This window comes from Onychomys torridus, chromosome 11, assembly GCF_903995425.1.
Source record: "Onychomys torridus chromosome 11, mOncTor1.1, whole genome shotgun sequence".
NCBI lineage: Eukaryota > Metazoa > Chordata > Mammalia > Rodentia > Cricetidae > Onychomys > Onychomys torridus.
Genome location: NC_050453.1, coordinates 53,196,378 through 53,210,981, shown reverse-complemented (window position 1 = coordinate 53,210,981; position 14,604 = coordinate 53,196,378). Strand labels below are relative to the sequence as shown.

Genomic DNA, 14,604 nt, shown 5'->3' with positions numbered 1-14,604 from the left:
TCACCCTAATGCAACCCAGTCCAAAAACTGGAAGCCTTGCATGGCTGCCATAGATAGCTGCTTGAGATTTCTTATCACTCATTACTAGGAATCCTCACTAGGATCACACTCATGGATTCTAGGAAGTTTCCACTGCACTAGGATTGCACCCCACTCTTCAAATGCCCTTCCCTCCAAATTCCAACATTTTCTCCCCATATGTTCTTCCTCTTTCCCATCTCCTTTCTACCTCTTCCCTCCTGTTCCTATCCCTGCTTGCCCCAAGTCAACCTACAAACTTATTCTATTCCCCATTCACAGGAAGATCTATGTGTCCCCCAAGATTTTTCCTCTTTATCGAACCTCTCTGGGTCTAAGAATTGTAGCTTGGTTATAATTTACTTAAAAGTTAATATCCACTTATAAGTGATTAATACCATATTTGCCTTCTGGGCCTGGATTACCTCATTCAGTATTATTTTTTCTAGTTCTATCCATTTGCCCGCAAATTTCATCATGCCATCTTTTTTAAAAAGTTGAGTGATGTTCTATTGTATATATGGATCAGAGTTTATTGATTCTGCTGTGGATGGACATATATGTTTTTTCCAGTTTCTGACTACTATAAATAAAGCAGCTATGAACATGATTGAGCAAGTGTCCTTGTGGTAGGGCAGATTATTTTTTGTATATATATCCTATAGTGGTATAGCTGGATCTTGAGGTAGATTGTTTCCTAATTTTCTGAGGAATCACCATAATGGTTTCCATGTTGGCTGTACAATTTGCACTTCCTCCCACAATGGGGGAGTGTTCCCCCTTGTTCAACAACCTCCCAGCATGAGCTCTCACTTGTGTTATTTATCTTAGCCATTCTGACAGGTAAAAGATGAATCTCAAAGTAGTTTTCATTTGCATTTCCCTAACAGCTTTAAGTATTTCTCAGCCATTTGAGAATCTGCTATTGAGAATTCTCTCTTTAGAACTGTACCACACTTTTAAATTGGATTATTTGGGTTTTAATGTCTAGTTTCGTGAGGTTTTTTTTTTTTTTTTTTATGTTTTTGATACTAGTCCTCTATCAGATATGGAGTAGATAAAAATATTTTCTCATTATGTAGGCTGTCACTTTGGTCTGTTGACGGTGTTCTTTGCCTTACAGAGCTTCTCAGTTTCATGAGATCCTTTTTATTAATTGCCCAACACAGTGTCTGTGCTATTGGTGTTTTTCTCAGAAAGTGATCTCTTGTGTCAGTGCAGCCAAGCCTATTCCCCACTTTATTTTTCAACAGTTCCAGTGTATATGGTTTTATGTTGAGGTCTTTGATCCACATATACTTGAGTTTTGTGCAAGGTGATAGATATGAATACATTTGTATTCTACATGCAGCCATCAGGTTTGCCCAGTACCATTTGTTGAAGATGCATTCTTTTATCCCAGTGTGTATTTCTGGCTTCTTTATCAAAAATCAGATATCCAGAAGTGTGTGGATTTATGTCTGGGTCTTCAATTTGATTCCATTGATCAACATGTCTATTTTTATGCCAATATCATGTGTTTTTTATTACTATATAGCTCTTTAATACAACTTGAAATCAGGGAGAGTGAGACCTCTACCAGTTCTTCGGTTGTTCTGCATTGTTTTGACTATCATGAGTTTTTTGTTTTTCTATATGAAGTTGAGAATTGTCCTTTCATGTTCTGTAAAGAATTGTGCTAAAATTTTGATGGGGATTGCATTGAATCTGCAGATTGCTTTGGACAGTATGGCCATTTTTACTATGTTGATCCTACTGATCCATGAGCACAAGAGATCTTTTTATCTTCACAAATCCTCTTTAATTTATTTCCTCAAAGACTTGAAGCTTTTTAAAATATTTTTTTTTATCATGTAAGTCTTTCACTTGCTTGGTTAGAATTACCCCAAGATATTTTACATTATTTAAAGACATTGTGAGAGGTTATTTACCTGGTTTTCTTTCAGTACTTTGTTGTTTGTAAATAGGAAGATTAATTTTTTTTTTCGTTTCAACTGTGCTAAAAGTGTTTAATCTGTGGGAGTTCCCTACTGGAATTGTTAGGGTCATTTGTGTACATATCATCTGCAAATAATAATACTTTCACTTCTTCCTTTTCATTTTGTACCCCCTTTATATCCTTCAGTCATTTTGTTGCTTCAGCTAAAATAGACATCAAGTGTACAGGCAGCCTTGTCTTGTTTCTAATTTTTAGTGGAAATGCTTTGAATTTCTCTACATTTAATTTGATGTTGGCTATAGGCTTGCTGTAAATTCCCTTTATTATTTTCACATATGTCCCTTGTATCCATAATTATTCTAGGACTTTGTTTGTTTTGTTTTTCGAGACACGTTGTCTCTGTATAGCCCTAGCTGTCCTAGAACTTGCTTTGTAGACCAGGCTGGCCTGAAACAGAGATCTGCCTGCCTCTGCCTCCAGAATTCTGGGATTAAAGGAATGGGCTACCATGCCTGGTTGTTCTGTGAGTTTTATTATGTAGGGTTTTGGGGTTTTATAAAGCCTTTTCTGCATGTAATGAGATGATCATATTTTTCTTTCAGTTTGTTTATATGGTGGATTACATTTACTGGTTGTCATATATAGAACCATCCCCGAATCCCTTGAATGAGGCCCACTTGGTCATGGTGGATGATTTTTTTTTTAATGTGTTCTTGGATTCAGTATGCAAGCGTTTTATTTAGTATTTTTTCAACTATGTTCATAAGAGAATTTGGTCTGGAATTATCTTTGTTTGTTTAGGATTTATATGGTTTGGGTATCAGAGTAATGGTGGCCTCATAAAATGAATAGGATTATACTCCTTCTGTTTCTATTTTGTGGAATAATTTGGGGAGTTTCTGCACTAACTTCTTTCAAATTTTGATAGAACTGTGCTCTGAAACTTTATCCCTGGGCTTTTCTTTCTTTCTTCCTTCCTTCCTTCCTTCCTTCCTTCCTTCCTTTCTTTCTTTCTTTCTTCCTTCCTTCCTTCTTTCCTCCCTCCCTTTCTCCCTCCCTCCCTTCCTTTCTTTTTCTTTTTCTTTTTTGGTTGAAAGATTTTTAATGATGGCTTCTATTTCAGTAAAGGTTATAGGATGATTTGAATTGTTTATCTGATCTTGACTTAACTGTGGTAAGTCGTATGTACCTATTGAGGAAATTATTCTTTTCTTCTAGAATTTTTTTTGATCATTGGTTTTTAAAGTATGCCATGATTCTCGAGATTTTCTTTGTGTCTGTTATGGCCCCCTTCCAGTTTCCGGTTTTATTAATTTGGATATTATCTCTCTACCTTTTAGTTAGTGTGGGTAGGGGTTTGTCTGTCTGGTTGATTTTCTCCTCCTGAATTGGGGGCTGGGACACAGCAACTAGTTGGAAGGAAGTCCAGGAAGAGATGGCCTGTGGAATCCACAGGAGATGTGGGCAGAGAGGCTTAATGTTTCATGCTTTTGATATGGTAAACTCATTCTGTAGTGTTTTCACATTCTACCAATGTGTTTGTGCATAAAGATAACCTGTTACATGTAAATTTTGAGTTTTAAAATCTGCATAGCAAAGTATTTTCTATAGGGTGAAATTTTAAAGTTGCTCTTTAAGTGGTTCTTATTTGCTCTGAAGTAATTTTAATGCTTTTCCTTTATGTTATGTTTTGAAGTCTGTTGATAGCCTACTACTTCTGAAAAATACATATTTTAATAGTTACTTCTGAGTGTTCAGATTTAAATTAATGAATTGTTTGGTAACAATAATTATATCAGTAATTACTGTAACCAGGTAGAACATGGCTGTCTTGTTTTGTGTATATTATCTCAACTGGAAAAAGAAAAACATTCTCAATAACAACAAAATTAATCACCCATTAAACTATAATGTGTGTTGAAATATCAAAGTTTATAAAAAATAAATGGTGTTTATATAAATTTTTGTATACAGTAGAAAATTTGAAGATAATCCTAATTTTAAAGTGCCAAGTTTGCTATTTCAATAACTATTTCTTCTTAATGTTGAATGACCAAAATATTTTCAAAAAGTATCATCAAGTAGAAATTTACTTAAGCAAAAATTCTCTTTAGTTAGTACAGATTAAGTGTATGCAAAAAACAATAAAGTGTGTTGAATAAGAATGCTGGTTCTGCAAGCATGGGGGCCTGGGTTAAAATCCCCAGATTCCAACTAAAAAGCAGAGTATGGCTACACAAGGCTGCATTGAGGACTAAGCCAGAGGGCTTCTCACACCCACCAGCCAGCCAGATTAGCCTAAATTTGGTCTTCCTGTTCTGTGAGGATCCCTATCTCAAGTAGTACGGTAGAGAGGATGTTGGAAAGACTCCTGAATTTTTACTCTGGTCTCCACAAGTGTATTCATGAGTGCACAACTCACACCTTCGTGTGCATACAGAACACACACACACACACACACACACACACACACACACACACACACACAGAAATGTGTGCAAACATACACACACAGATAAAGCATATATTGTATGCTTTTTAAAGAACATACATTTTTACTTTCCTTAGTATGATACCAATCAAAGATTTCAGACATAATTCTAATTTTCTGCAAAGATTTGCATGTTTTTACCAGGTTGAAGTTAGAGTTGACATTTTATTATTGGTATGTGCATGTTGGGACAATTGTTCCAAGTTCGTTTAATTAAATAACTTGAGAAAAAAAAGAACCAAACCTGTTTGACATTTATTGAGTAGCTCTCATATGACACAGTATGGCATTTGTCACAGTATGGCACTTCATTCAATTGTTTTAGAGGTGAGAGAACCCCAGCTTAGCAGTGTTTATGAGACTTCCCAGAGGGGCCAGGCTGGATTGTGCCCAGCTCTGCAAAACTCCTCTTAAGCCCCTCCCTTTAGGAGTAATTCTCCCCATGGCCATAATAGCTTGTTCTTTATATGGCATTTTATTCAAATTTTTAAATAAGGTTGTTCTACAGTTTAGAACTTTAATTAGTTTAGCATGTATTCAGGGTTCCCTGCCATTGACTTTGTGTGCTGCAGCTGCCTGGCCTTTCCCTAGAAATATTTGACTTTGTTTCCATTGAGCTATTCATAATACATTTTTTATCTGTTTTTAACAAAGAGACAATTGCTACGCTCATCTTCAGTTTTGACTCCCATTGTACTATTTTCAAATTTTGGTCATTTACATACATGATTTAGTATCTGTAAGTAGATATTACTTTTGTTATCAAACCCATCCATCTAAATGCTAAACCCACAGGCCACCTTGGTATTTCCTTTTTTATTCTCTTGCATTTCTTAATCACTTATTTAAAATTTCAAAGTCAGATGTTTTCTTCATGTGTCCATTACCATTTTTTTTTCACATTTGGAGGCTGGCAAATGACTGTTATTTACATACCTGTTATTTAGTACTTATTGCCTCATTATTCATTAATTTGCTATTTGTATCTTAACTATCTACCCTAAAGTTTACATTTGAGTACCTCTTATGATCTACTTCCTTTATCATTTCTTCTTTCATCCATTCAACAACTATTCACTGTGTTTTCTATTTCAAACAATAATATAGCACTTGGACACAAGTTTTAAATTAAAAGGAACAATGCCACCTCCCACAGACTTATTTAATAGCACCTGACAATATTGAAAACAATTTTAAATCCTGTAATGCTCCTCAGTGACTATTAGAAAAGAGGACCCATTAGATGCCAAGTGCCTAATTCATCAGGATAAGATTGTTGGCATATCAAGTTATAGTAAGACTAAGCACCTTCCTTTGTATTAAGTCTGGGCAAGGCAATCCAGTATGTGTAATATGTTCCCAAGAGCCAGCCAAAGCACCAGAGAGAGGGCCTGCTCCTATTGTTACGAGTCCCACAAGTAGACCAAGCTATACAACTGTCACATATATAGAAGGCCTAGGTCAGTCCTGTGCATGCTCCCTCGCTGTTGGTTCACTCTGTGACTTCCTATGAGCCTGGATAGTTGTTTCTGTGGTCCTTCTTGTGATATCCTTGACCCCTCTGACTCCCAAAATCCGTCCTCCCTCTCTTCAGAAGGATTCTCTGAGCTTTGCCTAATGTTTGGCCGTGGGTCTCTGTATCTGTTTCCATCAGCTACTGGACAAAGGCTCTCTGATGACACCCAGGGTAGTCACTAATCTGATATTAAGAGATGGTGGTCACTTCAAGCTATGTATCCACTGTTGCTAGGAGTCTTAGCTGGAATCACTCTTGTAGATTTGTGGGAATTTCCCTTGCATCATATTTCTACCTTACGTCAAAATGCCACCCCCCATAATGATATGTCTTTCATTATTCTCCTGTTCCATCTACCTTCAACCTTACCCATGGGAGGCCTGACCCTTTCTGAACAGAAACAAAGGAGGAGTGGATTGAGGGTGTGGGGTAGAGGGAAGATAGGGGGAGGGAATGGGAGGAGAGGAGGGAGGGGAAATTGTAGTCAGGATGTAAAATAATTGAAAAAAGACTGAACTAACAAATTCAGTGTAAGAATGAACAAAATCTTCTCTGGTTTATAATCATTAGATGCTTTGAAGGATCCAAGAAATAGAAATACTTTTCTAAGTGCTAATATTAAATGAATTTCATATTTTACTTTCAATAATAGATGTACATTCATTGAAAAAAAAAAGAATACTCTTGTTGCACAGAATGCTTCGATCCACGTTTCTTCATGTCTGTATTACCTATCCCGCTCCCCACTCTTTGTATCTAGTTTTTTTCTGTATTTCAAAGATGGTGTTTGTTATTTCATCCTTAGGAACTCTTTAGTCCTCTGTTTCCCAGCTGGGACTCTGTGTGGGTCTGGCAGGTAGCTTTTCCAGGGCATGAAGGTACTCTGAGGGAGAACTTTTCATTGCTCCCTTACTTGTTCAGGGCTGTCAATTTGTCCCCTTCACATTTTCCACTAGCTTTCTGTTCCTATGCTCTAAAAAGTTCACCTCAGAACTTTAAAAGTTCAATTGAATGTGTACTTTAAAAAAAAGTTTCCTTTTTATATTTTAAATCGTAATAATATCTAACATGGTTCCCTGGGGGCACTTGGTCTTTTTTATTTCCATTTCAACACTCCAAGTTAAATTATAACCCAAATGTAATTGTATCTTCTGCTTAGTAACTGAGGACATAACTTTATTTGCAAATGGGTATTTACGGAGCAATTAAGTTACCCATGCATCATCATGCTAGGCTTCCTTCCATTATGAGTCATACTCTTATAAGAAGTAGAAAGTCAGAAACAAAAATAAGTGAGAATGCCCTGGGTCCATGAAGTTCATCATCTTTAATTAATGGGCAGATGACTGGGACAGACAGTTCTTCATAGCCCTCCGAAGGAACCATTCCTTTGAACACTGTAGTGTATGATTTCTGGCATTAAGAATGAATGTACAATGAATACCCAGTTTTTAAGTTTTGGCATGTGCACTCATGCAAACCATCCACCCACCCACCTATCCACACGATATTATGAGAGCACTAGTGAGGTAATACTGATTTTAGTACTGAGGGAATAAAACTTTCTAAGAAAAAAATAAATGGAAGTAATTTAGATGGTGTGAGGAGTAGAGGATGTGAGACTCTATATGAGAGTCCGGGAAAGCATGGAATGCCTACTCAGTTTTAGATGTAGTTAAAGGCCAAACAGAAAGATAGTTACAGTGAAGCTCATGTTGTTTGAGAGTGAGAATCTATGCAAGCAAGGAAATCTTGGTAGAAACAACAGATGCTGCAGATACTCCTGCTGAAGCCGCAGAACAGTAGCAAACTTGGTTGATCGTGTTCTCATGCAAGAAAGCAGAAACTTCCAGCAGTGAGCTTGGTATTTTCCTGAGGAAAAGCACAAATGGGGTTTTCTTGATATGTACAATTGAAGAAGACAGCAGTACACTGGAAAACATCTTGTGTAAAAGGTACAGCAGGCATGTGGTATTGTCTGTTTTTCATTGTAAAGTATTCTTTTATTGGAATGTGAAAAGTTAGCTTGTTTTATGAGTGCATGTCAGGAGACTGGAGAAGGATGGCTAGTCACAGGCTCACGAAGAGTTTTCTTTGTGAGAGAGAATCACGGTTGACACGTCTGTGGCACTGGAGTCTGCTCTGCAGCTGATTTGTGGGTAAATATTGAAAACAGACCCGATGCAAACTTGTCAATTTATTGAATGATTGTTTTAAAGTAGAGCAGACAAGTTTCAGGTGATAGAAAATTTGAATGGTACACTGTCATTCACTGACCCAGAGGTGTTTAGGGAGAAGCAAGTTTGAATAACAAAACAATATTTTCAACACATTATTTAAATATCTAAATTACCAAGGTATGAATACTAAGCATATATTTAGATAAGAGATTTGGGTTTCACCTGTAACATATAGTTCTAAAACACACATGTGATAATGAGTACAGGAAGTACTTCAGAGCATAATGACTAAGCAAGAGAGTAGGCCACGGAAAAACTGAATATAGCTGGGAAATCATCTTTTAACTAGCCCTAGTATAGCCCTATATTTAGAGGTTATAAATGTAGTAAAAATCAACGAAGACAATTTACGAAGGAAAAAAAAAAACAGGCACAGATTCAAGAGGGATCGAGGACATACAAACCAAATGAAGAAGATATTTGTGAGGGTTGTACTGAGTGGTGATCAAGGATTTGAGGTGGATGTTATTGGTGATCACATTAGAATATTTTTTTAAAAATGGTTTAAATTTTACAATTGTGCCTCTAGCCTAAATTAGGATAGAGAAAGCAAATTTCAATTGAATTCATTTGTAATTTCAAAATACAATTATTTAAGTGTCTACTGAGATACACCAGTGAGTACAAACACAATGTCAGTGAATAAAAGAAGAGAAGAGGGCAGCTTTCTGACCTCATGCAATTCTGCTTTAGGTGATTTGACACATGGTAACCAGTAGTATAACAAACAAAACTGATGAACTCATTATAAATGACAAATACTAAGAATAAAGAATGAATAACACCCAGCAGCGATGAGGGTGGGTAAACGCTGAGGTAGAAAACAAATAAACACACACACAAACAAAGAAACACAACACAATACATTATTGTGTTTGAAAAGCAGAATTCTTTTCAAGGATAATTTCTGAGCTAATTTTCAAGTGTAATTCCTGTGATGTCTTTGGTCTAAGGTTAGACATCATTATATGACCTACGTATAGAACTTCTGATATTTAAAAAAAATTTATAGATAAAATAACTATGAAGAATAAAAATATAACAGCCTGAATTTTGATAGTTAACTGAGGTCTGAAACATATTTACAAGTAAGTGGGAAACTGCTGCTCTCTGCCATATGGGAGCAGAGAATTCTGGAATAGCATTCCCACACAAATTTTTAAAATTCTTAACAAGATACACAAAACAATTATTTTCAGACTGAACAACATGAGCACAGTGGGAACGTGATGTATAAGAATAAGGGAAACAGCAGGATCAGCCCCCAAACAAATCTACTTTACTCAGGTGTATGTATATAAATACATACATAATATACATATACATACACATATGCATGTGTTCCTACTGAAGAAAAAGATGATCCAAGTAGATCATGGCAGTTTTACTGAATTGAGAAAACAAAAACGAAGGTCTCACTCAGAGGAAGCAGGTGAAAAAAGGAAGTTTTAGAGCTGAGCTCAAAGAGAGAAAAGATAGATTAAACCCCCATAATGTGCACTAGGGTCCTTAAGCTAGTTGGCTGCTTAACAATACCCCCATACAAATGATACATGAAGCTAAGCAAAGAAAAATAATTAGGGGAGGAAAGTATCCTGTGCACAAAAGAAGAAGCAAATCTTGTGTGTATTAGGAAAAACAGAATTAAAAGCATATAATGGATGGATTTTGTTAAATCCCTCAGGTAGTTATTAGGGACTTGAGAGAGGCCACTCAGGGAATATGAACAAAACCAATTCCAGAATAAGTCCTCAAAAATTAGGTCAACAATGTTTAACATGGAGTTTGCATGATATAATAGCCACCAAATCAAAGCATGCTGCTTTTAAAAAAGGATAATAAAATTGTATGTCCTCAACAACACAATACCCTGTGAAAAAAGTACTAGGCACACTGAAAATGAAATGTGACCACATAGGGTACAGGACATTTGTGACCACCCTGACAAGCCTCCACACCTCCACAAGTCAGTAAATCCAGGTAGCGCAGCTCCTGGGGGAAGTGGGAAATGGACAAAGAGAACGCAGAGTTACTTCATGTGAGGAAATAGTAGTGACTATACTAGGATAAAAGTATAGAATGTGACACAATAGAAGGAATCAACAAAAATCAGTGCTATCTTTTGAAAATATAGATGAAATAAAATTTTCAGAGAGACCTATGAGGAGAGAGTGTGGGGAAGGAGGGAGAAGGAAATTTAAACAAACAAAAGTGTATATACTAGCTGGGCGGTGGTGGCACATGCCTTTAATCCCAGTACTTGGGAGGCAGAGGCAGGCAGCTATCTCTGAATTCGAGTCAGCCTGGGCTACAAGAGTGAGTTCCAGGAAAGGCGCAAAGCTATGCAGAGAAACCCTGTCTCAAAAAACAAAACAAGTAAAAAAGTGTATGTACTGGGCATGGAAGGTAACTCAGTATAGAAAACTGTTTATGGTACAACACTGAAGATATGAGTTTGATGCCCACACTGCACTTAAAAGCCTCCAATACTCTTGAAGCCAAACTTGAGATAGACCCAGAAAACAATGGAGCCATTTTCCACAGACTTCCATATTAGTTTATTAACAGTTTGAAGAGAGAGCTATATCATCTGCTCTAGCCACGCTTTACACACACACCCCACACCCCAGATCCAGCAAACCCTGAGCTCATAATTATCGAAATGGCTGGGCTAGCTTATATAGCTCAAGTTGAACTGTGAGGTGTGTGTCAAAGAAGGAAGGTTTGCAGTAGGGGCAGGGGCTCTCCAAGAAGATCAATTCAATGAGCAATTTCCCAGTCACATGATTCCTAAGAAGCCAGTTCCCTGTGTGGAGGTTGGGGGAAAAGAAGCTTGACTGACTTTATCATGCTGTGGCCTTTATCTCTGTGGAGTTGAGTAGGCCCAAGCCTGATTTGGGTAGGGAGTGGCCCCCTCCAGGTGTGCTCTCTGAGAGATGGCTGGGTTATGGGCAGTGCTCTACTGTCCCTTATCTGGCTTGAGAATCCACAATTACTTAGCTGATGACAGCATGCAAAGTGTTAATTCTATTGCTAAGAATGTCAACATTGTTGTTTATATTTTATCCTAATTTTATTATTTCTGCTATTAAAAGTTTCAAAGAATATGGAAAATGGTTTGTATTTGTTCAACATTTACTGTCAGCTTCTAGAAGGTCTTTGTGTGTATGATGTGTTTCCTTCACAGCAATGCTGTGTAATAGAAATGCAGCTGTATTTTGTTCATGGAAACTCCAAGTTATCCTAGTCCAATTAGATACTGAGGGACACACAGGTTAAATCATTTTAAAATAACATAAAATAAAATAAATTTAAAATACATGGTTCAGTTTTTTTTTTTTTTTTACTATAACTTTCTTTGTTTTTGTTTTAAATTTTGTACTTCTAAGGAAGGAAAAAAACAAGCATCATACACGCAATTATTTATAATGTTGTAACCTCAGAGTCATGTTATTAAGTCACAGATAATCATTTGAGGGCCATCAGTAGTGTTGTTAGTGTCCTCATGATAGGTACATATACTTGTGAAGATGCCCATGTGCACTGATGCCAACTGATCTCCTCTTGGTCAGCATTTGTGTTAGTTCAACTTACTGTTTTGTTCAGCAGCTGCTGCAGCAGTAGAGCAAAATAACATGTGTGACTGATAAGTAATAGATTAAAGAAGTCAGAGGTCAAGGTGCATGTAGATGAAGTATCTGGCTACAAGTGGTTTTTTGGTTCCTAGCAATTGGGGGTTTTTGCTAAAGATCAAGATGTCTGAAGGGGCCTGGGAGCCCTCTAGGTTTTCTAAGAACATTGGTTCTTTTTCCTTATAAGAATATCATCCTTGGGAGGGGACCTAAGCACTTTCCAAGGCCCCCATGTCCAGATAACCTCAGAGAATTAATACAGCAATATGAGTGTCTGGTGTTGGATTCACAAAAATAGTAAAATAAAATAAAATAAATGTATATATCAGTTACCAAGTATTGACAACAGGCTTTCTTTCTGTTTTTCCATATTCAACCCAATATGTCCACTTGTATCATACATTGATGGAAGAGGTTGTTTTTATCTTCTTATTTGCCCTAACAATATTGTTGAATAGAATTTCCTGTATTTGCACTGTCCACTATGGAAGTTACTAGTCATATGTGGCTCTAAATACTTGCTGGGTGGCTAGTGAATCTAAAGAAATACATTAATTTTGGTTAAATTAACTTAAATATCAATATGAAGCTAATGACTACTAAATGGTAACACTAACCCACAACATCCATTTCTAGAATGTATCATATTTTCTAATAATCTGCCCTATATTGTCTGTTTCAGTTAATAACTATTTATACAATTGCTGATATGCAAGATTTTACATTGAAAATATATTTTCAATTTTATTTTCTTAGCATCATAACTTTCCCAATATGTTTTATTCCATCTGAGTGTTTTTCATCACTGTGCACACACACACATATACACACATACACGGATGAACATAAGAACAGAAACTAATACTTTAACTTTTACTGTTACATGAACAATCTAATACGTTTTCTGCTTGGGTTGTCACTATAGTTGCTTTTTTCTTCAGTGTTTCAAATCATTTGATATTAGGAATCCCTGTTGTTTCTGTGGGGATTGTCATTATGAGTATACTGTCTCAATTCTTTTGTAAGTCTAATTATGCTTGATAAGACTTAACTACTATTCCCTTAATCTCTAATGTCCTAACTCTTAGTATCATTGATTGAATTAGGAAATAGACGCTTTATATAAACAGTAAGTATTCTTAAAAAGAAAATTTCAGCTGAGCATGGTGGCAAAAGATTGTAATCACAGTTCTTCTGAGATAGAAGCAGGGACATCAGAAGTTCCAAGCCATACTCATCAGCATAGCAAATTTGAGTACAGTCTAGAATATAGAAAACACTGACTAAAAACACCAGTATCAAAAGCAAGGGGACCTCAATAGTTTTTATGTTAAAACTTCAATTATAAATTTGACTGGACTTACTGTTTTAATTTCTGTATTATCAATTTAATATTTCTGTTGTTATATTATTCTCAGGTTATTTTGGCTATCTTATCATTTCAGGATCACCAAACAATTTTGAGAGCATGGGCTGTGAAAGATTTTGCTCCAAATTGTCCTTTGTATGTCCAGATATTAAAACCTGAAAATAAATTCCACATCAAATTTGCAGGTAAGTTTTGGTCATCAATGACAGCCCTTGAGTTCTTCAGACTCTCTTTGCAATTTATTGTTTACATTTGTAAAGTTAGCGGCACTTAATTAGCTCAAGGCCATGTTGGGCACAAAGGATTATCTTTTAGTCATCCATTTGAAATGCAAGAATGTAATATTTGAGATAAATCTCCTCTTTTAACATATAACTTCCTGATTTTATCACCTGACTTTACCATATACGTTTGTAAGTTTATTTGGGTTTTCAAAAGATGCCGTGAATAAGTTTTGAAATGTTCTATCTGACTTTTAGTTTACACAAAGTCAATTCTCTGGTATAAATATATATATTACTTAAAGCACAAAACATCTTAACCTACAGTATATTTCAGTGTAATACATTAATATGCAATATTTACTTTAATTTGGGATATAAAACTTAAAATAATTCAAGAAAATGTAAATCTTTTGTTTTATGTTTTCAGAGACACCATTTTTAAAATAAAAAGTTACATGCACTAGGGAGATCATGCTTTGCATCATTAGGAATTGAACAATAATATGCTAATGAATTATTTTTTTAAATGCTTCTGTCGGAGAAAGACACAACTTTGGATCTATTCAATGATTTATGTACTTTTCTCCCCAAGCATAACAGATGTGTTCTATATTGTGTTTTAATTCACTTCAACAATCAAAGCTTGAAAGGTTATAAAAATGTAAGTCCTTTTAGCAACATGCCACAAGTTATTTTGTATATAATGTGTCCATGTGTCTTTATATGCTAAATTGTTGGTTTATCTTGCTGAAATAAACTTTACAAATTAATTTTAAATAGTAAGAAAATAATGAGGTTGGTGATACAGAGTTATTTCTACCTTATCCTGTCCGTATTACAAGTGACATCATCAGCTGATTCTCAGAAAATGTGTATAGGACAACTTAAAACACCAACTCTTTACTCCATCTGTACATTGTTGCACTTTGGAAGATTTTTAAAAAGTACCCTTTTGCAGGGGTTCTGATGGAGGTAGTCTGAGGTGGTGGTGCCAGGATTCACAAAGATGAAACAGAGATGTGAAAGTCATTCTATTTTGGAGGCCTTTGTGAGTGAAATGGAAAAGTATATGTGAAGTACCTCATCAGGTGTTTTTCCAAATCCTGTTTGAAGTAAACATTCATGTTTTCAGTTGCTATTAATAAACTAAAAAGAGCATACTCAGGTAACATTAA

At 35.9% G+C, this 14,604-nt stretch overlaps 1 protein-coding gene across 4 annotated transcripts in view; it reads left to right on the top strand.

Annotated features, from left to right (window-relative positions):
• Positions 1-14,604, top strand: part of Kcnt2 (potassium sodium-activated channel subfamily T member 2) — a 336,685-nt gene that overhangs the window by 184,132 nt on the left and 137,949 nt on the right. For all 4 annotated transcript variants that reach the window (XM_036202727.1, XM_036202726.1, XM_036202725.1 and 1 more), the window contains exon 13: positions 13,282-13,390. In XM_036202727.1, coding sequence (XP_036058620.1) covers positions 13,282-13,390 — 109 coding nt within the window. The remainder of the gene's footprint in view (positions 1-13,281; positions 13,391-14,604) is intronic.